Source organism: Stegostoma tigrinum, chromosome 21 (genome assembly GCF_030684315.1).
Source record: "Stegostoma tigrinum isolate sSteTig4 chromosome 21, sSteTig4.hap1, whole genome shotgun sequence".
Classification (NCBI taxonomy): Eukaryota; Metazoa; Chordata; class Chondrichthyes; order Orectolobiformes; family Stegostomatidae; genus Stegostoma; species Stegostoma tigrinum.
In genome coordinates this window covers 29,400,404-29,425,335 of record NC_081374.1, presented here as the reverse complement: position 1 = coordinate 29,425,335, position 24,932 = coordinate 29,400,404, and the positions used below count along the sequence as shown (strand labels likewise).

At 38.8% G+C, this 24,932-nt stretch overlaps 1 protein-coding gene across 5 annotated transcripts in view; it reads right to left on the bottom strand.

Moving 5' to 3' along the window:
* The window catches only part of LOC125462997 (metabotropic glutamate receptor 4-like), a 1,119,827-nt gene that overhangs the window by 627,136 nt on the left and 467,759 nt on the right, over positions 1-24,932 (bottom strand). For all 5 annotated transcript variants that reach the window (XM_048553588.2, XM_048553586.2, XM_048553589.2 and 2 more), the window contains exons 4-5: positions 12,736-12,871; positions 11,416-11,570 (exon numbers count right to left, since the gene is read on the bottom strand). In XM_048553588.2, coding sequence (XP_048409545.1) covers positions 11,416-11,570; positions 12,736-12,871 — 291 coding nt within the window. The remainder of the gene's footprint in view (positions 1-11,415; positions 11,571-12,735; positions 12,872-24,932) is intronic.

Genomic DNA, 24,932 nt, shown 5'->3' with positions numbered 1-24,932 from the left:
ACAGAAACGTTTGATGCTCAAAGATGAAGCTTACCTGCATTGTGTAGCCCAGGCAGGGGAGGGGGCTGTACAAGCAGATGGCAGAAGATCAACATGCAAGCTTTACTTCACAGTATTACCATGCATGTAATAGGGTTTTTATCAAGTATCAAAACAAAATGTATATTATGATCAGATAGAGCATAGAAAACAAACTGTTGGCAAAGGCAAGCCAGAGTGCATTAGTATCAATCTCCAGACTGGATAAATGAGGAGGGTTGGTATAAGGAAGGGCACATGGCTGCAAAGCTACCCATCAATTTCAACAAAAATAGTTATTATGTTGGTGACTGACCAGCACTTTGCAGACCCTACATTACAAAGGAAATGCTAAAAGAGGAACCATCACACAGAACATAGAATTTTTTGTATTTTGATGGCTTTTGCTATAGTGTGGAAGACGAGACAACACCTTTCACTCTGTGCAAAGATTTTTGCATGAACTTTTCTCTCGCCTTGTTACCAATATTTTAGGTAAATATTTTGCATTCAGGTAGCATGTCTTCATAATTTATAGGACATTTAATTTTATACTATGCACACAGTTATCAGGTAGTCATTGATTCAATTTGACAGGCACTTCTGTGGCAGGAAGAAAGATTTACCCTTTAAGCCACTGGCTTATACTATGAGGGCAGTCAACTGAATAGAATAGTGTGGCCTTGTAGTTTATTAAACTGCTAAGATTGTTGTCTTTCACAGAAGTCAATAATGCTACATTTCGCTGTAGCATAGGCTCCTGCGCTTCCAGCAGCAAGTGAACAGTAAAATGTGAGTAAAATAAAACAAAGAACTTCAGATGCTGAAGATCTGAAAATAAAACAGAAATTTCTGGAGAAACTCATTAGGTCTGGCTGTATCTGTGAAGAAAAAGCATAGTTAACTTGTCAAGCCCAGTGACCTGTCCTGAAGAAGGCTAACTGAACTCAAGACATTAAGCCTGCTTTCTCTCCAGTATAATGTGACTATACTTTTAAGTAGTGGTCAAAGCCCTTAGCAATGGCTTGTTTAATCCTAGTCATGGTTAGCTGCTTGGAGAACATCAAATGCCAGTTGCAACAATGTTGTGCTGCCCACTAAGCATGAGAAAACAAAATCAGTGGAAATCAGTCCTATAACGAGGGAAGGGGTAAAAATGTTTCAACTCCTTTTAGACCAAAGTAGCATTTAACTCAGATGTCTGGCATTCCAACTCAAGAGCCCATCTTGATCACTTATGATGTTCTTTAAAACAAACAACCCACTTAAAAATCACTGCCTTACTCCAATCAACCTGTCACTTCCTGACATTAATGACTGAAATTCACCAACTCAGCATTATTTCAAATCCAATTGCCAATTTGCATACACATTCTGCAATTTTACTGAAGTCATGAATCAATGTGCTATGTTGACCAATGGGCCTGCGTTAAACTGAAATTACTCAAATATCTTTTTATTCAATAGTTTTATACTTGGCAACAGAGATGATTGCCAACGTGAGATTTGACAGGATTCAGATTTCAGGTTAGATTTTAAACCATTACAATATGTCAAAAATGTTTAAGGGACAATGATAATTAGTATTAAAATAAACAATATACGAGAAATCTTGCTTTCTTGCTGTAATTAAAAGCTTTTGAACAATTATTCCATTTCACTTCCATATTAGGATCTTCTTTTATTCAATCACAATGGGCACTGATCAATCCAATTTCAAAACTCCATATTTTGTGGCACAATACACAAAGCAGAATTATATATCTTTTAGCTTATCTCACAACCCCACTCAAAACTCACTCATGCATTCACTCAGTACTCACACTCACACACACACCACCCTCTCAATTGCGTAGTTTCCGTAGGCATTTGCACACATCTACTTACGGTAGGCTCAATCACATTCACTTTGTCCTCACACTAAAATATACCTTTAGCCATCTCTCTCTCTCTCACACACACACACACACACACACACACACACACACACACACACACCACAAATGTTCATTCAGAACTAAAATTCAATTAGCACTTGCCTGCGCTCATGCACTCAATGTTTATTTGGCTCTCACTCATTCACGGAGAGCACCTTCACACTCACTCATTTAGTGCTCGTAACTGTGTATTTGATGCTTGCTTACAATCATTTGACATTTGCTTGCATGAATATGCTCATCTCTTGTTGAAATCCACTTAACACTTTATCACTCACCCTCAGTACTCTTTCACAGTTGTTCACTCACCTATTTACTCAAAGCTCATAGTTACTTACTTATGAATAATCACACTTGATGCACATTCTGTCAAACTCACTCGGTGCTCATGGTCAGATACTCGGTGCTCACACTTGACATTTTGGTTGTGCTCAACCACTCAGCATTTTGCTGCCCAATGTAGTCAGTGCTCACACTTGCAACAGCTTGCACTGATTCCACACTCACCTATGCCCTTACTCACCACCTGCTCCAACTCACTCAGTTCTCACTCGCTCATCAATCAATTACTCTTGCAGAACCCTCTCTGTCTCTCTTTCCTCTCCTTTCTTATGCTTGTCTGGATAGGGAATATCTCCTCACACTCCAAAACATCAAATGGAATAGCTATAAAGGGTAGCCATAACCATTTTAGGGTCCACAGGCGTATCTTTGTCACAGTGCATAAATGTAAACTAAATCTTCATTAGTCATTTGGCAACATGCTAATTCATTTAGATTTTCTTTCAACTTATATTTGCCCTTCCTTTCCAATCAGGTACTTGACTTTAGTTTAGATTGAGAATTCCATAGAAAATATTTTATGCTGTACTATATCCAGAAATGAAACAAATTAGCTGGAGGGAAGAAAGACACAGTAAATTCAACAAAAAATTTGAACATCAGTCCATCCCTAATTGTTTATTTCAATGATCTGCTACAGATGGAAAAGAAAGACTTCAGAACAGCTCAGTGCAGATGACAATCATTCTGTGGATGAAATGGAAAGCTAATCGATTTTATCACACATTAACCTGGCATTGTTAACAATTCAATTTCGTGGAAGAATAAAAGTCACTTTGAACTTTAAATTGGAATGTGAGTGCAATATGACTCAAGGCTTATTACACCGTTTGGTGTCAGCAGCAGAAAACTAGCAGACTATCTCCACAAACAGTATGGCAGGCTTCAAGAGAAATTACTCAGTGTCTGCATGTAGCATTCAGCACTGTGACTGAGGTAAATAGGACAGGAGGGTGGACTGATTGCGCTGTGATAGACATGTTACAACTGCAGTTAGCAATGGAGAGAGAAATGCATAGACTGTACAAAAATGTCCATCGTTGAAGGGAAAAAAACAACAACCTTTAAAACATCCTTTTCTGTTTGGGGCAGGGGTAATCATAGGTGCGTATTGCTGCTTTGTATGAGGTGTTAATTTGTCAACTCATTTAGGGAATGGACACTTTGGGGCTTGGTCAGCTTTTGTTGTCTTATCACTAATTGTTCGTGTGAAGGCAGTGTTGAACTGATTTTTGAAGTTATGCAGTCGATTAGCTGGACCTTCAATGTCGTTAAGGAGAGGGCTGACCCAATGTCACTGAAGGAATAGTGGCATAGTTCCAAACCAGAATGGTGAGTGGTTTCGTGGAGTATTTGTAGGTCTTGATCTCCCTATGAATTAGCTTCTCTTGTCTTTCTGGGTGGTGGCAGTTGTGGGATCAGAAGGTGCCGTCTAAAGTGAAGTGAAGTTATGCAGTGTGTTTTACATATTGTACATACTGCTGTGACTGTGAATTAGTGGTGGAGAGAGTGTTTGTGTTTGTAGTGCTAATCAAGTGGGATGCTTTGTTCTTAGCGGTGTCAAGCCTCTTCAGTGTTGTTGTTCCATCACAAGCCTGATTTGTGTTTGTGCTTTGTAGGTAGTGGGCAAACTTTGAAGATTCGAATAGTAAATCACTGCAGGATTCCTAGTCTTTGTTCTGCTCTTATAGCCGCTGTATTTACATGGATAATCTACATCTTCCGGTCAATGGTAATCTCCCAGGTTGTTAATAATGAGGGTTCCAGTGACAGAAGCGCCACTGAATGCCAAGAGACATTAATTTAATGTTCCCTTGGAGATAATCATTGTGCGGCGCTTTTGTGTGGCATAAATATTGCTTACCATTTGCCAGCTCTATATCTCATAGATATAGAGACTGCTTCAGTATCTGAGAAGTTGCAAATCGTATTCAACATGATGTAAGCAAAGAATGTCATCACTTCTGACCGTACAACTTTGGTCTTGATCTGGCTAATTTTCAAGTCTTCTGAAACTTCTAATCCAAGTTATGAAGAAATTCCTGCAGCATTGCACAATCATACAAATATATACAAACTTGAAGGAAGAGAATAAAAACTGCAAAGCTACTTGGCACTGCATTGCAATTTACTGCAACAAGTTTGTGGAGGATAAGGAGAAAAGATTATTCAGAATGGTGTTTTCAAATGGCTACTAGCTAATCTTCAATCTCTGATATGGACCAGGGACAGCAAATGCAGTCAGCATGAACAAAAATATACTTCAGGTCACAAATCAATGCAAGAGATCTGTCAGAACTGGACAGATTCCATTTTTAACTATTGTAATGGTTCCCAATTTATTGCATAACCACTTAGCTCAGTGAATAAAACAAAACTCTACATCTTCTGAGATACCAAAGTGTGGAGCTGGATGAACACAGCAGGACAAGCAGCATCTCAGGAGCGCAAAAGCTGATGTTTCAGGCCTAGACACTTCTGAATAGGCTTGAAACAAACTACAAATAAAAGCTGAATTCTCCAGGAAGCAAAAATCTAGTCAACAAAGTGGGCATCTAGACAATTGAAATATATATCCAAATGTAGTTTTTCAATGAACTTATGCAAAAAAAACAACATATCTAATGATTAATAGATCATAAAGCACAATTGCACTCTTATCTACTCAAGGATACATTCAGGCTTACAACTCCAATGCCAAACTTTCAAGATAGCTTTGGCTAGTACACATCATAGAAATAATTTCTTGTTTCATAGCTGGCTGAATATTATATTAAAAAATTCCAAATTAAAAACCTCCAAGAACTGAAAGCTCAACTTGGAGCAGAGGGAGAATCCTCACAATTCCCTGGATCAGGCAGTGAAAACAGGGACAGAACCCAAAGAAAAGGTAGGATTCCAACCAATAATTCAACTGCAGCTATTTTACAATCAAGTTACACCCTAGATAGAATTCCTACCTGTTTCATAATTGAAAGGTATGTCTTAAGAAGTTTTCAGATTGCTCCCTAACAATCACTACTTTACATCCTTGTACCTCAGTGGAATTGTCATTAGATGAGAGCTGTGTATGGAATCCTTCAGGATTCCAACAGACTCAGAAGCATGATACAGAAAGCCATTTTATCTTTCCTTGGAAATGGCTCCTTTAGAACAGCAGTATTTTTGATCTGTGGTCATCAACACAGGACAGACGTCAAACTCTCTGCTGGAGCAGATCAGGTGATACTATTGGGGAAAAAAAATCTTGACTGGCACTGCTAGGATGGCCAAACTATACAAATGACCCCCCTTATGCCAATGCAGTATGCCAATCAGAATGTTATTAACTACAGTTTTATTGCCCATATCCAACCGTGTATCACAAATGGTCATTTGATCATGCTAGTACCTTAATCGCATATGATTTCACATATTGCAGTTGAGTTGGCCTTAATGAAGAAGTCTGAGTGATACAGTTCTCCCAGTCCATCTCAAAATGATGTGGTCAATATAGTATATTAGCATTTTTCCAGACACGAGTCATTTAGATAATTACATTGGGTGAGAGTTCGTGATGTCAGCAGTAGTTTGCCATCATAGGAGTTCTGAAACAGTGGTACTGTCAATGTCTCTGAGCCAGAAGCTTGAGTAGAATTTATGTAACACTCCAGAACTTGATGAGCAAACAAACTGTGTTTGCAACATCATCAAAATAGTTGAATTTCAAACTATAAACCCTATTGATATACCCAGGGCAGGTTGAGAAGGAGAGTTTCCTAGTCATCCATGTTTGATGCCGAGTGCCATCCTACAAGCTATAGCTTCAGTTCTAGAAAAATCTAGCTGGGGCAAGGCAACAAAACTGGTCCGAACTTTATTTCAATCAGAGTGGGAATTGAATATACGAATTTGGTGTGCTTGTGAGCCACATGCTCGCTATCCAACTTCCTAACCTTTAGCTTATCAGCAAAAATAAAGAGCCAATATGAGTCTGTTAAAGGGGAATCAAGTTCGACGAATATAAAATTTGTAGATGGCACAAAACTAGGAAGTTTCATAAATTACCAAAGATACAATACAAGAACACAGTGAATTTCTAGCTATATATTTTGAAGTATGACGTAAGAGAGATGTGAAGTGATAAGAGGATGAATCAGAGGACTGCTGCACTTTTTCTCACTTACTCACTGTACATTGGCAAATTAACCATTTGGAAAAGAGTTTTTCAGCCAGATTCTGAGTGCCTTTTCTCTTACCATTTATTTAAACATCTTAAAGAACCAAGTATAACCCTCTAAGGTGCAAACAGAACAAACACCTCACAGCTTCCTGCACTATCAGCCCAGATATTGCAAGCACTGCTTGTGCAAATATATCCAGTTTTGGATTTCCAGAGCGAAACAACCAGGAATGATAACAATCCCCTTGTGAAGACCCTAACTAGCTGAGAACAGAGGGAAATGACAACATCATGTAAGGGTCGGTTTGCACTACAAATGATCAACAGCTTGGTGATAGGTGCTAACATTAATGACAACGTTACAAAATAACACTTGACAATCGGTTCATATGCAATTGTAGTTGCAGAACCTAACTTTCACACATTGGTCTCTCCAATCATGAGCAAATAAAAAAAACCTCACCAATGGATTGGATTTGTTGCATGGTCATTATCCTTATGTTAGTGGAAGAATGATGCTAGTGATGGTAAGCATATTAATAGAATTCAAGAGGACATGGACAGAATGGGGAAATGAGCTAAGACGTGGCTCTTGAAATTACTCAATAAAGCTGTGATGTGATATATTTTGGTAGGAAGAGTAAAGAGACATATTAGAAGGTAAAGGTACAATTTTGAGGAAGAAACACAAAAACAAAAAGACCTGGAGGAGTTTGCACATTAGGCTTTGAATGTGGAAGTAGGGTTAATGAAGCAATTAATGGTGGGATCCTGGGATTTACAAATAAAGGTGCAGAGTATCTTCTCAGCAAACTACTCATACCAGCCCAGCATATCTTTAAAATCTCTATGAGGTCTCACATTAGCTTTCTGTGCTCTAGGAACTTTTTTTCATTACTACCATTCCACAACCCTGCCACAGAATGATTGCTAGTTCCCTCTTTAAACTAAAGATCTCAATATCCCAAAACTAAATATATCAGCACAAATAATGCTTACAATATCTGAACTCATAATGCAGGACACTGTGCGGTGTGGGTTCAGTTTGCTGATTAGAGAGCAATACTCGGTTCTTTTGAGGTAATTAAAGAAATTGTAAAAAGCATCAACTAAGATACTGGCAACAAAAAACCCTTTCCCAAACAGTTAATTTCGCAGTAAACTGTGAGTGAGGAAGGGGGCGAGCAAGAGGGTGAGTGAGAGAAAGAGAGAGAGGGTGTGTAAAGTGATTGAATAAAAAATATTACAAATGGTTTCCCTCCTCTTTATCCTTCTACTTCACATCTCTCATGCATCATACTTCAAAATGTGTTTTTGGAAATTCACCATGTTCTCGTATAGATTAATATCTGGGGGAATGCATAGTCACATGAATAAACTGTACGGTTATTCCTAAAGTTCTCAAATCACCAATGGTATGCACCAGATATAATAATCAAAGCAAAATCCATGTAGTAATCCAAGGGTTATCAGCAGTCCTCTCATTTCAAATCTACATCGGTAACTTGGCAATGTCAAATTAGACCCTTGCCCCCCTGTGCAACAATATTCATTTTTTTTCTTCAAATGGAACATGCTGAAAAATACAAATCAAAATTCATCACAAATTTCCACAGTCCACTATTTTACAAAAGAGAATGCAAATGCTAAGATTCAAGGCTAAACAGTGCATACATTTGTTCGTCACAGGTTTAAAACTAGGCAATTGATTTTTGATAGATTTTTACTGAATTACGTAGAATTTTCCAGCACAGGAATAGTCCATTCAGTCAAAAGGGTCAACGCTGTATTTATGGTTCTAATTAGACACTTGTCACCTTATCTTGTCTCAAACTATCAAAAATTCCTCTTCTCCTTGTGTTTTGATATATTTGTATAACTTCCCCTTAAAGGTCCCTATGCTACTTGTCAATGTCAATCTATATGGTAATCAGTCCCACATTCTTATAATGAGTGAACAGTAAAGACAGCAGTCATTATTCTTGAGTGACTCACAAATCAAAGCTTTGACAATTTTTTTCTACAAGGATATTCAATATCCTTTCAAGGCCACAAACTTTTTTTGAATTCATTCATGGGATGTGGAAATTACTGGCTGAGCCAGTATTTGTCGTCGATCAATAATTACCCTTGAGAGGTGGTAGTGAGCTGCCTTCTTGAACCATTCAATCCATTTCATGTAGGTACATCCACAATGCTGTTAGAGAGGGAGTTCCAGGATTCTGACTGAGCAACACCGAAGGAACAGCAATATACTTCCAAGGCAGAATGATGAGTGAATTGTAGGGGAGCTTGCAGATGTGGTCCTCATGCATTTCCTGCCTTTGTCATTCTATATTCAAGTGTTTGGAATTTGAAAGGTGCTATCAAAGGATTTTGGTGAATTTTTTGCAAGTTCATTTTGAAAATGGTGCACACTGTTATTAATGAGCATTGGTGGTGGAGAGAGTGGATGTTTGTGGGTGCAGAGGCAATCAAGCAAGCTGCTTTGACCTGCATGACATCAACCTTCTCAAGTGTTGTTGGAGTTGTGCTCATCTAGGTAGGTAGGGAATATTACATCATATGCCTGACTTGTGCCTGGTAGATGATCGACACACTTTGGGAAGTCAAGAGATGAGTCGGTCCCAGCAGAATTCCTAGTTTCTAACCTGGTAATATGGTTAGTCCAATTTAGCGTCTGGTCAATGATAACCACAGGAACTTAACACTATGTGTCATTGAATGTCATGAGTTAATGATTAGGCTGTTTGGTGTTGTATGTGACCATGGTGTGGTGTGAATGTTACTTGTCATTTGTCAGCCTAAGCCTGGATTTTATGTAGATCTTGTTAAATTTGACGTGAATAAATTCTTTGGCATCTGTGCAGTCATGAATGGTGCTGAAAGTTGTGCAATCATCATAGAATATCCCCACTTCTGACTTATGATGGGGAGGAAGGTCATTGATGAAGCTACTAAAAATAGTCTGATAACTAACAAATCCATTTCCGAGATCTTTCAGGGTTTAGGTATGGTTCAGTCTGAGAACTTTTCAAATTCCTATGTGCTTCTCAATTTGTGGTTTTGGTTCACCATATGTTAATTATCTTTCACTATCTGCAGGTCGACAGCATTACTTGGGTTTTCAGCTGGACACATATAAAGAGACACTTAAACTGGGGTGAGGTTGATTTAGGAAATCTATGCTTGCAATGTTTCAATCTGTCAACTAATATAAATCTTCATAGAGACTGGCTTCAGTCCTATGCTTCACCAACTGATTTCTGGAGTATAACACATTATTTCACTGTTGTTTTCAACAGATGAAAAAATATGTTGTTCACAATGGCATTTCTAAATATTAGCCTCTAAATTCAATAACAATATAATCAGAGCAGCAATGCTTACTTTATGATTCATCATGTGGATTCCACCATTGGCCCCACCAAAGTTTATCAGGTCAGTTTGAAGAATCAAAAAGCCTGAGCCTCTGATTGTTTCAGGTGTTTGTTTAGTACTTTTTATGTTAAACAGAAGGAAATAGGGGATGATATTTAACAGAATGAGGGAGGAAGGATTTAGACTGTGCAAGATAACTCTTTTAAAAGGAAAATAAATTTAGTGCCTAAGTTTCAGAGTAAAAAAAACTTCAGGCAGTTGCCAGCAAAGTATACCTGGTTCACACTATTAGATCCCAGCTGAAGGTCAAAGGACAAGAACTCCTGACTAAGAAAATTGCTCCTCACTGACCTCTCAACATGTGCTGATAATTTATCCTGCCTTTAAAATGTTGATTTTTTTTCCCAGCTAATATTGCACCAGACACATACAGCTTGAGGAAAACAAAACACAAAAGGTAAGAGGTCATATGTGTAAGAAGAGCTTGTTTATCATTAAACACATCATTATGTATAATCCTGATTACTGTGATTTCTGGCAGTAAATTAAATGCAGAGACTGAAAGGGATTGGTGATCTGAGTGCCAGCACATGGGACCTCATCATACACGGTAATCTTGTAAGAAAAATTCAACAAAAGTGTCTCAAATGATATGCATCAAAACAATTAGATATAAATGCAAGCTTTTGATTTTTCCATCTAACAATATCTTAAATCACTTTTTCTGAGGTCAGTTTCCCTTTTGTTAAAGGAATTTGGAATCTCTTCATCCAAGCTAGATTCTATTTCTGTCTGAAAAACCACAAACATATATCCACCAGGGATTCACTCAACCATGACTAGGGCAAACAGGCCCGGTCTGATTGTTTCCTTTACTTTGGGCAGGGTCACGGAGACTAATTGAAGCAGCCTTAACACCTGCCAAAAAATATCCAGCTAATTTATCATAAATAATGGATCAAAGTTGGTGATTTTGCAGCACGGTGGCTCAGTGGGTTAGCACTGCTGCCACACAGCACCAGGGACCCAGGTTTGATTCCAGCTTCGAGTGACTGTCTGTGTGGAGTTTGCACATTCTCCCTGTGTCTGCATGGGTTTCCTCCCACAGTCCAAGGATGTGCGGGTTAGGTGGAATAGCCATGTAAAATTAACCATAGTGTCCAGGGTAGGAAAAGCAGGGAATAGGGTAGCGGGGGGGCAGGTCTGGGCAGGATGCTCTTTAGAGAGTTGGTGTGGATTCGCTGGGCTGAATGGCCTGCTTCTACACAATAGGGATTCTATGAATCCCTGGTCTGGAAGAATAATTTTACTCGCACATCGTACATTTCCTATTCAATTTTATTTTATTCAATGCTTGAAGTGCTGAAATAAGTACTGAAAGTCAAAACTAATCAAAAACTTCAATCAAGGGATAGTTTATAAATTGCAATTGCAGCCTGCAGAAGGCCAGTGGAAAAGCAAATCACAGTTCTAAAAGAAGACAAGAAAATTACTTATTAATTTGCAGTTGTTTCTGTGAATAAGACCAAAGCAAAAGAAATTGAATGCCTGGAATTCAAGGCTAGACTCTCTCACCTTGGACTGAAACTCTCCTTGGAAGGATAGTGACAGCTCCTACAGCTACGTCCTCCTGCTGTAGTACTGGCGCTACTTTGGATCCCCAGCTGTCAGATCCAACCCACAAGAAGTGGCCGGTCTGATTAGCCCTTTTTGTTGCTTCCAACACATGCCTACACAGAAGGAAAAAAAATAAAGTAATTACTTTATTACTTATTTGCTGGGAGCAAAAACTATGGCTTCGGATGTGACACAAAATTAATTACTGCACATTGAAAACTGCTTTGGTCACTGTATCTATTGAAGAACCGCAATCTATTACTCGACAAGTAAGTTGTGAATGTTCCCTCAGGTAAGCAACTTCTTGACTTATGATTATCTCTTTTTTTTATCTGAATCAACTTTTTAAATGATTGAAGGGGACATTTACCAGTCTTTTTAAATAGCATCCTTCAAGAGCAACTTGCAGCGTAAAAATCAATTTTGCTTCTTAGCAAAGCCAGGATTTATTCTATTTTATTTGCATATTTTGTAATGTGAAATCTGTCCTAAAAAATGGATATGTGCATCAGTTGATTCACAATAATTATTTTCTGTGGTGAATTTGCTAATGTAAATTTAAAAACGTTGTGTCAGAAGGCAGTTTAGAATGAGCAGCCCATGCAACCACCCTTGGGTCTCGTTGGGAAATATGTTAGAAATCCATTCGAGCTTTTATCCCTCTTCTGTGTGTTATTAAACTCTCTTCCATCAGCTCCAATTGTATACATTACTCATTTAAAGTTGTGTCCCTGGTCAGCAATCATAGTTTGATTTTAAGTTATGTTCCGGATCGAACTTGCCTATGTCCTTGAGAAATTGAACTCCTTTTAAGACTGATAAGCAAAAACTTCTCAGCTTTTCCTTAAACCTCAGCCATTTAGCTTTGGGGAATTGATTTTTATTCACGTACAAGCTTTGAAAGGATCTTGTATTTCAGTAGTTGTACACAGTAGGTATGATCAGGCCAGATTTTTGGTATGATTTAGTTTGATTTCGTCTGCCATTACATTTCTAGCCAAAAAGTTCAGCATTGGTCAGAACCTTCAAATGTGATCTTTTGCTATTTTAGTACTAATCCTGGAGTATGGATAATACCTGTCTTGTCATAATCAACACCCTCCTGTTATTTCTACTCAATTGTTTCTGCCAAGCCTCTGTCATATTGTATTTAGCTCATTCTTTCTGGTCTGCTTCCTATGATTCAGCAGTCTTGTTTGTTGTTATCTGCAAATTAAGCCATCTTACTCTGAGTTTTATGAATGCAGTGTTTCTTTCATCTGTATTACCAAGACTCACCTAATGTCATCTTCATTCGCAAATATAATGACTCCACGTGCATTGGGGGTTTCCAATAGACGCTTAATAATTTTGTCAAACTCTGCTCGTTTAGGATCTCGTGGAATCTTCAATGACTGGGCCACACAGACTCCCCCTGCAGTGAACAAGTACAACATATAGACATCTCAAAAAGAGCGTTTCTGATTGCTTTCTGCACAGTGTTATATGTAATCATAGCTTTTCATACCCACCCAGTTCAAAAGTAGGCCATTCACTGATTAATTGCACTGATTACTAGATTCATCAATGAACAATCAGGAAATATAAAATGAGTGCTAATATTATCAGAAGATACTCGACATTACGTTCAATGAATGAGTTTGTCATAAAGATACTCCAGAATATCAGACAATTCATTTTTAAGTAAGATAATGACATAAATGCCATAGAGTAGGGGCAGTCTTGTTTAGTCTAAGAGATCGTCCTCTACACTGCAGGACCAAACTCAGACCTTATGGTAGACAGAATCCATGAGGAGAGAGCAACTTAAGGTTATATACATGGAGGTAGATCCATTCTTGGTTACAGATCAAAATAGGAAACACTTCACCATCAAAAGATAGTAGGAACTGCCGATTCTGGAGAATCTGAGATAACAAGGTGTACAAGTGGATGAACACAGCAGGCCAGCCAGCATCAAAGGAGCAGGAAAGCTCCTTACTCTGAAGAAGGGTCCAGAGCTGAAACGTCAGCTTTCATGTTCCTCTGATGCTGCCTGTTCTGCTGTGTTCATCCAGCTCTACACTTTGTTAACACTCCAACAAAAGATATGTTTGTTTCAATGTGTTACATTTTCTGGTGATCAAAGGAGATTCAATTTAAAAAAAAACAAATTATAGAAGAAATTAACTGTTGAAAATAAAGTTCCATCCATGAAAAGACAGTACCTGACATCCTCTCACCACCAATAATATCAGAATTATTCACTATCCAAAAACAGAATTGTTCCTACCTCTACACTGTTAAAACCAGGTGATGAGGGATTGTGGCTCACTTCATTTTTAATACCTGTCGTAATCAGGTGTCTCTTAAAGAAGATCTTTTATTTTCTGCACTGCAAAGGTCTGTGAGCAAGTATCTTGGAGAATGCTGATTCTCTGTTTGGTTATTTAAAGCAGTCAGTGGTCAATACACTTTCGTTGCAAACTGCTGACAACTGTTCTGACCACAGTTAATTCTAAACTGGCACTAACAACCTTTTATTACTACAAATGCTAGTCTTGCATCTGGAGTTTTTTTGGCGAGTGCTAACAGCTATTTCTTTTTCATATCTGACAGTGGAAGTACTTAGCTGCTTTTCCATCCATCTCATATCCAATTCTCTCCCGCTAACACCTGGGCAATTCTGTGTCGATTCCAGGTATGAAAGGATTTTCTTATGGCGAGAGTTTGAGTATGTTGTCCTTGTACTCATGGCAAATTTTTGTTGCCTCACTGAGTTCTAGTGCCTCTTCAGCAAAATGGTAATTCTGAGGAAGGCAGTTTTGTATATTTCACACAGGATGCCTGTGTTTATTAGGTGATTGCAGCAGCCATTTTATATCAGTAGTGTGTTTCTTTTATAATTACTTTTTAGTCCATGAAAGTCTTGGGCATTAAAAGGAAATAATGCAAGTTGAATACTAATAATCCACTTTCACTAAGGTCATCACAACATGAAACAGATTTTTGTTCCAGATTCTGTGTATGACTTTGTTGTAACTATGATTTTGGAGTGAAGATGTGTTACCTTTTACAAAAGCTCATTATAATTGATTTCCTTGGGTTTTATGCCAAAATGTCACTACCTGAAAAGATCCTCAAGTGTCTCTTCTGAAATACCTCTGCTGGAACCCTCTGTCACTTATTCACACAGCTCTGTCCCAAACAAAAGGCTAATGCATTCAAGGTTCTTGGATTTACGTGAATACTGTATGAGCATTGATTTACAGTTAAATATGTTGGCACATCTTGCCTTGAAGCTACCTCAAGTGCAGAGACACTCAGACATCCAACACTTGATTGTGATTTTCAGCCAAATTTCCAGTCTTAATACTTCTGAGACGTGACTACACTTAACCAAAGTACTGGCAGTTCCGTGTACTTCATATTTATGATTGCCCAATTACCACTCCTGTCCCCAAGCTCATTCCATCTACCCACACCTTCACAACATGAAAGCAGATGGTCATATCCCTGCATTACATAATAACGGAGGAGCAAGAGCAACACAAAGCTGGATTAGTACTGATTCTGGGTTTTTTTGCGCAGTTTTTAAGATTTTACTGTAGGAAACTAATCTCTTCAGAAAGTTATGACATCCTTCATCATCTTTTCTGTTCTAATTTTGACAATCAGAAATTTTGGAGCAATTTCTCAGTGTCCACTCCAGAAAGTTTAGCTCATCCACTGTGAGTAAATGTTTTGAGCTCTATTATAAGTCAAATGGACAATTGATGTTTTTTCCCGTCAGATTCTTGGAATATTGTGAATCACTACCTACATAAGTACGTGCTTAGCAATATTGTATGAGTAATAACCTCAATTTTTAGTGATTTTTATTAAAGAAATTAGCATGTTGCTAATTAGCATGATGTCAGATCAGTCTAAATAAAATAAATACAATAACAACATTGATATAAATACATGAACATTTCAAATACTGTTTTAAATATTGCTGGTATAATTGTAATTTCTATTGCAGGGTCAATTATGAGTAAATTGCATTATCTTACATACACAGGAAACCTAATCTGTCAGAAATTTAATACTGTGTGTTAAGTTCTTCTTGAAAATACACTCACTTAAAGAAGATGGGGCAAACAATGTGTTGCCTCTGTGTTTCTAACAGGGTAGACAGCATCTGGAACCAGAGCCCAACAAGAAAGCATCCATTGATTGATAGTAGGAGACAGCAGTGCTGTTGATACTACAGTACAAGCTGCTTTAGGCCATCAGTTACTTAAATTCAGATCACAGTGCCTGACTGATCAAGCATAACAAAATGATTCAGAAAACATTTTCCATACTGGCTGATTGTGTTCTTTTTCAGAGCAAGAATTCTAGACAGTGTGGGGTAAATGAGTAAAACTGCAATAGTGGAATTATTACAAAATATCTGGAATGTTTTCATTAAATAATTCTTTGAGACATGAGAAACTTGTTTTATTTTTAATTGTGGTCCATTGACAGTGAAAGAATGCTTGTGTGTGTCTAAATTCCCAGAAGAAAAACCAGTAAAACTTGCAAATTGCATATTCTGGTGTGACTCATCTTGTCAATCTCAAAATGGGGCAGGACAATCAATGTATTCATTTCCAAGTATTACTGCTTTGTTCCTTCTGGGTTAGGACAGTGACTTGCAGACAATTCTCTTTTCACTTTCAGCTTCAGTCTCTTTTGGGAAGTGAGCTTCAATGATTGAGAGTTATTGATATCATCACAGCGGGTTGTTACAATCAGAGTTAATGGGAACTGCAGATGCTGGAGAATCCAATATGACAAAGTGTGGAGCTGGATGAACACAGCAGGCCAAGCAGCATCTCAGGAGCACAAAAGATGCTGCTTGGCCTGCTGTGCTCATCCAGTTCCACACTTTGTTATCTCGGGTTGTTACAATCATTTTGCTGAGACTACGCATTGTTGCTACAATACACAATATTGGAGGGAGTGGACGATCAACCTAACAGACTGAATGCTCATTAAATGGACTGATTGGCTTTAAGCAGTTTTGGGGTTTTTCAATGTAATTAAAACACCTATCCATGCAAGTGGAGAGAGATAATGGGAACTGCAGATGCTGGAGAATCCAAGATAACAAAGTGTGGAGCTGGATGAACACAGCAGGCCAAGCAGCATCTTAGGAGCACAAAAGCTGACGTTTCGGGCCTGGACCCTGACGAAAAATGGCAAAGAATCAACAATGAACAAGGATATGTCAGAGCACAACAGGACCTTGATCAGATGGGCCAATTGGCCAAGGAGATACAGATGGAGTTGCATTTTGGTAAGGCAAAGGAGACAGTTAACAGTGGGGCCGAGGTAGTGACATTAGGGTTCAGGTATACAATTCTTTGAAAGTCGCATCACAGATAGGCAGATTGATTAAGAAGGCATTTATCACACTTGATTGTTCAGATCTTTTGAGTAAAGGAGTTGGGATATCACGTTGAGATTTTATAGGATGTTGATAAGGCAACTGTTGGAGTACTGTGTACAGTTCTAGTTGCCCTACGACAGGATGGATATTATTAAATTGGAGAAGGTTCAGAAGAGATTTACTAGGATGTTGGTGGAACTGGAGAGTTTGATTTATACAGATAGGCTAGGACATTTTTTAACTAGACTGTAGGAAGTTGAGTTTTGTCCTTATAGAGGTTTTGAAAATCATAAGTGATATAGATAATGTGAATAGCAAAGGTCTTTTTCCTAGGATGGGGCAGTTCAAAACTAGGGATCTTTTTTCTCAACGTGAGATGCGAAAGACTAAAAGGGACCTGAGGAGCAACTTTTTCACACAGAGGGTGATTTGCATATGGAATGAACTGCCACAAGAAATGGTAGATGCAGGTACAACATTTAAAAGACGTTTCAATAGATACATAAATAGGAAAGGTTAGAGGAGTAAAGGCTAAATGCAGCTAAATGGGACTAGTTTAGTTTGAGAAACTTGGTCAGTATGAACTAGTTGGATCCAAGGGCGTATTTCTGTGCTGCATGACTCTTTGACTTCAGGGTATCAAATGGTGAGGCAATCTCCATAGAATGCCGAGCTTCTGAGTTTTCTATGAGCCTAAGCATTTATCTGGCAGTTCTTGTTAATTTTTTGAACAATGCTAGCCTTCAGAGTGTTGATGGTGAGACAAAATTCAATAAATATTAATACCATTGAATGTCAACGCAGGTGGTTGGAAGGTCTTGCTCATTACCTAGAGTTTGTATGGCATAAATTCAGCTTGACACTTAGCAGCAAAACCTCAACGTTAAGAGAACATGAAGTAGAAGCAAGATACCATATGGCGTCTTAAGTCTACTAAGCTATTGCTTTAGTCCCAGCTGATGTTTCTGTTTGACAAGAAATGCTCGAGATCATAACGGGTCAGGTGGCATTCACAGACAGAGAGCATGCTAATGTTTCAACTCTTCATCAGAGCTCTCTCCAAGGATGCTGCCTGGCCTGCTGTGATCTCCAGCCATTTTGTTTTCAGAACAAGTTCCAGCCTCTGCAGTAATTTGCCCTTAGTATTGACAAGTCAGACTCCAGACTGAAATCTGACTTTGGAGATTTTAAAAAAAATTAGTAGTGTAGTCTTTCAATGAAACATGAGCAGATTTAACAATAATGAAAGATTTATTACACAACAGAAATGAAGATAAAATAGAAAAAAAAGTTATTTACATATCACACAATTTGAAAGATTTCAAAACATACCACAAAACCATCACATTGATCCCAACACCATCACTTTACAGTATTCATATTGAAGAGAGGGAATTCCCTTCTCTATCAAATGTATACATTTGACATAATTGTTTCTTTCTATTCCTAGTGCTGAACACTTAATTCCTTTTCCTTGAAATTCCACACAATTGAGTTTAAACTTTCCTAACCTCAGATAACCCCTTCAGCATTCTAACCAAGCATTGAAATTTTTAAACCAAAACCCTTACACTGAGGCAATTTATTTCTTACTTATTCTGAATCAACACTTTTCTCCAGGAGCAACGGTTCTCACATCTGAACCCAGTTCTTCTTTGAACAGAAAATAAAATCTTTCCAATCAATATGTTTTTCCAAAGCGAACATCACTTTTTGATTCTCCTAAATTTGAAAAAAAAAGCTATTGACTTTCAATGCTTGCACTCAAATAAGACTCTCAAATACAAATAGATTCCCATTTTCACTCCAGATGGAACCTCTGTCAACTGCTCTCCAACATATCTGGCTTTAAAATCATAGTGCTAGAAGGTTGTAAGTTAATTATTAAACCCCTCCATACACAAAGACTAAAACCTACTTGCCACTAGTTTGAAATTCAAATTCTAAAATAAGTGATATTTCAAAACATACAAAATATTATATTTTTTAAACACAAGTCACACATCAAAGTATGATCATGTCTACCTCAACTCTGCTTTCCTGTCAGTTACTTGAGAGATCAGAATCAATCTCTCTCAGCCTTGAATGTAGTCCCAAATGGAACATCCATGATCTTCAGAACCAGAGAACACAGTTTAAAAACAACGGGTAGGCCATTTAGAACAGAGTTGAGGAAAAACTTCTTCACCCAGAGAGCGGTGGATATACGGAATGCTCTGCCCCAGAAGGCAGGGGAGGCCAACTCTCTGGATACTTTCAAGAAAGGGATGGATAGGGCTCTTAAAGATATTGGAATCAAGTGTTATGGGGATAAGGTAGGAACAGGATACTGATTGTGGATGATCAGCCATGATCATAATGAATGGTAGTGCTGGCTCGAAGGGCTGAATGGCCTACTCCAGCACCTATTGTCCGTTGTCTATTGTCTATTGTCTTCTGAAGTAGTTAATTCTGAAAACATTTCTCATCTCAGTCTGAGATGGTTGGCTGCTTGTTGTGAAGCGGTGCCCCTCCTGTTTTGGATTCCCTTGCCAGAAGAAACACCCATTTATCTTTCATACTCGTTAGTATCTTGCATATCACAATGAGATCAAATTTCATTTCAACAAACTCCAAAAAGGCGTCCATGTTACTCCATCTCAAGTCTTAGGACAATGCTCCACTGCCTCCAAAGGTAGCACTGTAAATTCTTGCTTGATATTGTAATTGCTCTCGTGAAAAATCCAACTTTAAATGAAACAATGTCAAGAAAACCAGATTTTATAATTACAATAAATTTAAAAGGTGTAGTTAAGTTCCGTAGGGATTTTCCATCAGGAAAAAAGATATATTCATAAATGAAATAACTTTTAAAATACAATACACTCACAAATTAAAAAAAACCTTTTGATGTAGAGTCATATTTGGCTCTGCTCCTCTCCCATAGATACTGTAAGAACTGCTGAGTTTCTCCCGTACTACTTCTTTAACAGATCTCAGCATCCTCCTTATTTTGCCTCGACATGAAACAGGAACCCACTATATACCCTAACTTAGCTAGTGGAGACCAAAACTGGGTGGGTTGCTCAAGGTGGATTTCAGTAAAACTGTATACAATTGCAGCAGGATTTTGTTGTTCTTTTGTTGCTGATTCCCTTATAAAAAAACTCAACAGATCATTTGCCTGCAAATGACTTGACATCCCTTCATATTAATCTCATGTCATTTGTACAAATTCACCCAAAACTGTTTAAACATCAACATTTTAAATTTCAATTTTTTTTCGATTATAATCACCCCCCAACTGTGCATTTTAAGTGAATTACCTAAACTTACAATTTCAATCATACAAAAGTGATTTGTATGATACTGCACATTCTTGGGTTAATTTCAACTAGGTGAAGCTCACATCTTAATTATGCGTTTTCTTAGAAGCCACAAAATACATGGTAGAATGAGCAAATGCACAGAAAACTCTTACAGCTCAATTAAGTATGCTTTTGAAACATTAGGAACACTTTTAGAATATTAGAAAATGAATTTGTCCAAAGAATAATCCATAAACAGCCATACAATAAAAGAAGGTACTATAAAAAGTGATATCATTTTAAAGATAATACCGATGAGGATAGTCCAACAGGATTTACCACAATTCCCATTTGACAGTATTCTGCTCTAACTGAACTCCACAATGACAATTTTCACCATAAGACATTGAATCTGGGAGCAGAGCTGTCACCAGGGTCTCTTTTTCAAATTGTTACTATTTGTTTTCACAGCTTGCCTGCAGGAGGTCCACGCCACTTAGATTAACTGATAGACCTGTCCTTTGTCTGGCTTCAAGGAGTTTCTATTTCCCTAATGATCTGAGATCACACCCTACTTGCCAAAAAAAAGACTGAAGTCTTAGCTAACAAAGTGTGGGGCTGGATGAACACAGCAGACCCAGCCCCACACTTTGTATTCTTGGATTCTCCAGCATCTGCAGTTCCCATTATCTCTGAAGTCTTAGCTTCTCTTTTATGTAGGCAATATCCTGAAAACTCAAAACAGGAGACCACAGTCAGTGCACCCAGCAAAAGATATGGCAAGAGATAATGGGAACTGCAGATGCTGGAGAATTCCAAGATAATAAAATGTGAGGCTGGATGAACACAGCAGGCCAAGCAGCATCTCAGGAGCACAAAAGCTGACGTTTCGGGCCTAGACCCTTCATCAGAGAGGGGGATGGGGAGAGGGAACTGGAATAAATAGGGAGAGAGGGGGAGGCGGACCGAAGATGGAGACTAAAGAAGATAGGTGGAGAGAGTATACGTGGGGAGGTAGGGAGGGGATAGGTCAGTCCAGGGAAGACGGACAGGTCAAGGAGGTGGGATGAGGTTAGTAGGTAGCTGGGGGTGCGGCTTGGGGTGGGAGGGAGGGATGGGTGAGAGGAAGAACCGGTTAGGGAGGCAGAGACAGGTTAGACTGGTTTTGGGATGCAGTGGGTGGGGGGGAAGAGCTGGGCTGGTTGTGTGGTGCAGTGGGGGGAGGGGACAAACTGGGCTGGTTTAGGGATGCAGTAGGAGAAGGGGAGATTTTGAAACTGGTGAAGTCCACATTAATACCATATGGCTGCAGGGTTCCCAGGCGGAATATGAGTTGCTGTTCCTGCAACCTTCGGGTGGCATCATTGTGGCACTGCAGGAGGCCCATGATGGACATGTCATCTAGAGAATGGGAGGGGGAGTGGAAATGGTTTGCGACTGGGAGGTGCAGTTGTTTGTTGCGGACTGAGCGGAGGTGTTCTGCAAAGCGGTCCCCAAGCCTCCGCTTGGTTTCCTCAATGTAGAGGAAGCCGCACCGGGTACAGTGGATGCAGTATACCACATTGGCAGATGTGCAGGTGAACCTCTGCTTAATGTGGAATGTCATCTTGGGGCCTGGGATGGGGGTGAGGGAGGAGGTGTGGGGACAAGTGTAGCATTTCCTGCGGTTGCAGGGGAAGGTGCCGGGTGTGGTGGGGTTGGAGGGCAGTGTGGAGCCAACAAGGGAGTCACGGAGAGAGTGGTCTCTCCGGAAAGCTGAGCGAACAAGGGAGTCACGGAGAGAGTGGTCTCTCCGGAAAGCTGAGCGAACAAAAGATATGGCAAGCTGTCTATGCAAACAACAGTTCATATACATTTCCCCAATAGAGCTGGGAGCTACAGATTCCATCACAACATATTTAATCTAGAAATCTATCAGTCTTTTAGCAAGCCACAGACTCTTGCCATTACCTCTGACTTCTAAGACACTGAGAATGACAAAGAAACTCAGCCTCTGTCTGTTGGCAACATTTTGTAGAAATGGCATCCTTTGAACTGTACCTCTGCTGCTGCCCTCTCTGCTATGAAACTTCACACCTGTAACAAGCATGTCATGGCAGGTCTGTTTTGAGTGCTTGTGCTTATTATGTTGGTTCGCAACTGAAGTGCAACCTAAAAAAGCATAATGGAGTCACATCCAACACAGCAAACCTCTAACTTGTCGAAAATACTGTATTTTTACTGCTGTAAAAATACAGTATTTTTGACAAGTTAGAGGTTTTCTCTGTTGGATGGGACTCCATTATGCTTTTTTACTGCTGTAAAAATACTGTAAACAAAATGTTTCTCACTAACATGAGAAATCAGCCATGAGAACTGAGCATTTATGGACATATTTGCTGCAGATCAATTCAGTCCTTCAACTGCCACTGTTTATTAACTAAGTTTCAGGAAGCATTACAAACCCACTTGTCTTTGTTAAAGTCAGAAGGGTTTGTTATATCTCACTAATTGAGAAAATTATTATATTGTAATTGGTAGCAAACCTCTCTCAAGAGATTTAATGCACACAGTCAAATATGCTCAAGTTAAATGTGGAAACTGATGGCTTTAACCTGTCTTTGTAACGCACTGACATTTTTCTTGGGTTTAAATCCCTACATATTCTTCCAGTTTAAAATTCGGCAAATTGCTTGAAGACACCTTTGATTTTGAGCTCAGATCTCTGGAATGGGGCTCGAATCTTCAATGTTCTAACTTTGAACGTGAAGTGTTATCAATGAGCTCTGGGTGACTCTCATTACTATGCAACTGCAGCATCTCTATTGGAGTTTAGATGCATTAAAATTCATTTAAAGCCTTTAACTAAATAAATGTCAACATATGAACAATGAGAGAATTGCAAATGACATATATACTGAAAACCATCCTGCTTTTGAGAAGATCATTTTGGAAGCTCCATAAAAAGATAAGGAACAAAAGAGGGAATTGTTTTGTCAAATCTGCAGCACTAACAAATAAATTACCATGGTTAAGACAGTACCATAGGAAATGCTTATTTGAAGCATAATTTGTGTAACAGCAGGATTTTTCCTTCAAAGACACAGGTTCTAAAGTAGAAAATCAGATATCCTGTTTCTCATTTACTGCATTTGCACTGCTCTTCACTATAATCAATACATCAAGAAATACATTTAAAAATTCATAGCAGCACAATACATGCCTGAAATGCTGTAGTGCTGTAAATCTGAGCAGAATACAATTGAAGTCAGTTAACTGTGCATCAGTCAGGTTCAAAATACTTTCCACGGGACTGATGCACTTAAATTGGGATTTGATCTCGATATTGCCCATGTGCCTGAGGTAGCACCAAATAAAATTAGGCCACTGGTCTCATTTAATTATTACCAATAGGCTATGAATATCAGTCACAACCCTTGGGGTAGTACTCTGGACCCAGGTAGAATGAAATCTGGCCAGCTGGAACATCAGCTTGTGTCGAGAAGTAGAGTCTCGGAGGGGAAATGAAGGTCCATGGAGGGTAGGCTTTGAAAGTTATTATTTGCTGCAGTCAAGATTTAAATTTAATCCAGTCTCCCCAGTAAAATATGCAAAATATATCTCTGCTGGCATGCCTTTTAAGGCATGCCGGTTTTGAAATCAGAGAATACTGATCAGTTGGATTAGCAGTTAGCGGCTAACAAAGTCAGAAAGTGAATCTCCAAGTAAGCATTCAGGCCTCCCAAAGTGCACAAGACAGGGTCTTATGCCTTTATCAGGTAATGGGCTCGGACAGTCAACGAAGTAAGCAACTGAGAAAACCAAATTAATAGACTTGCTGTTTTTCAAGGCCAGAAATCATATGACACCAGGTTACATTCCAACAGGTTTATTTGAAAACACAAGCTTTCAGGGCCTCAGTCCTTCTACAGGTGATAGTGAGAGAGGTGTAATGGACATGGAATTTATAAGTAAAAGATCAAAGTTTCACACCATTGGTGAGGATGTACGATAAAAACCTAAGATGCAGTTTACTTAAAACTTTAATCAGCTGTTGTGTTTTCAAATGAACCTGCTGGACTATAACCTGGTGTTGTGCGATTTCTGACCCAGTCCAACATCGGTACCTCCACAACATGTTATTTTTCAGACAGTGGACTACATATTCTCTCAATATGAACATGTGTGATTTGTACAAACGTGATACTAGATGGTCCACTAAGCACAGTGAGTGCTCATGATGCCCAGAATGTCATGGTGATGGGCTTTACAACATGTGCCAGCCTTAAAACCCCTCATGGCACTTTTCTGATCCACTCACAGGGCATTTCTGCAATTCCGTGGTGTGCCTTGGACTGCACTGGCAACAACCAACAACTGATGCCAGTCATTTAGCTTTCAACTGCCCCTTGAAGCTGCTTTATGTTTCCTTCCATTTTTTTACTCACTTAAATTTAGTTATTCCTTTTAGCTAATTACATTTTTTGTTCCATGTACTGGCTACCCCCCGCCTTGCTTACAAACCATCGTTTATTTTGCACAAAATTCATTTCTGCCAATTAGGTATTTTGCGTATTCTACCTAACCACTTTACATATTTCTCTTTCACTCTGTCTGTGGCCATGTTAATTTTACAGTTTTATCCACGTTTTCCTCATCATATCAAAACACTGCTCACCTGTTAATATTTTCTAATACAGGAAAAACCCCACATAACTAGAAGCAGACTAATCCTGTGTTAAGATACTTCAAGCTGGAGAGAAAGAAACAGAACAGGAACTTTATCGAGACAGACCAGGAATTGGTGAGAG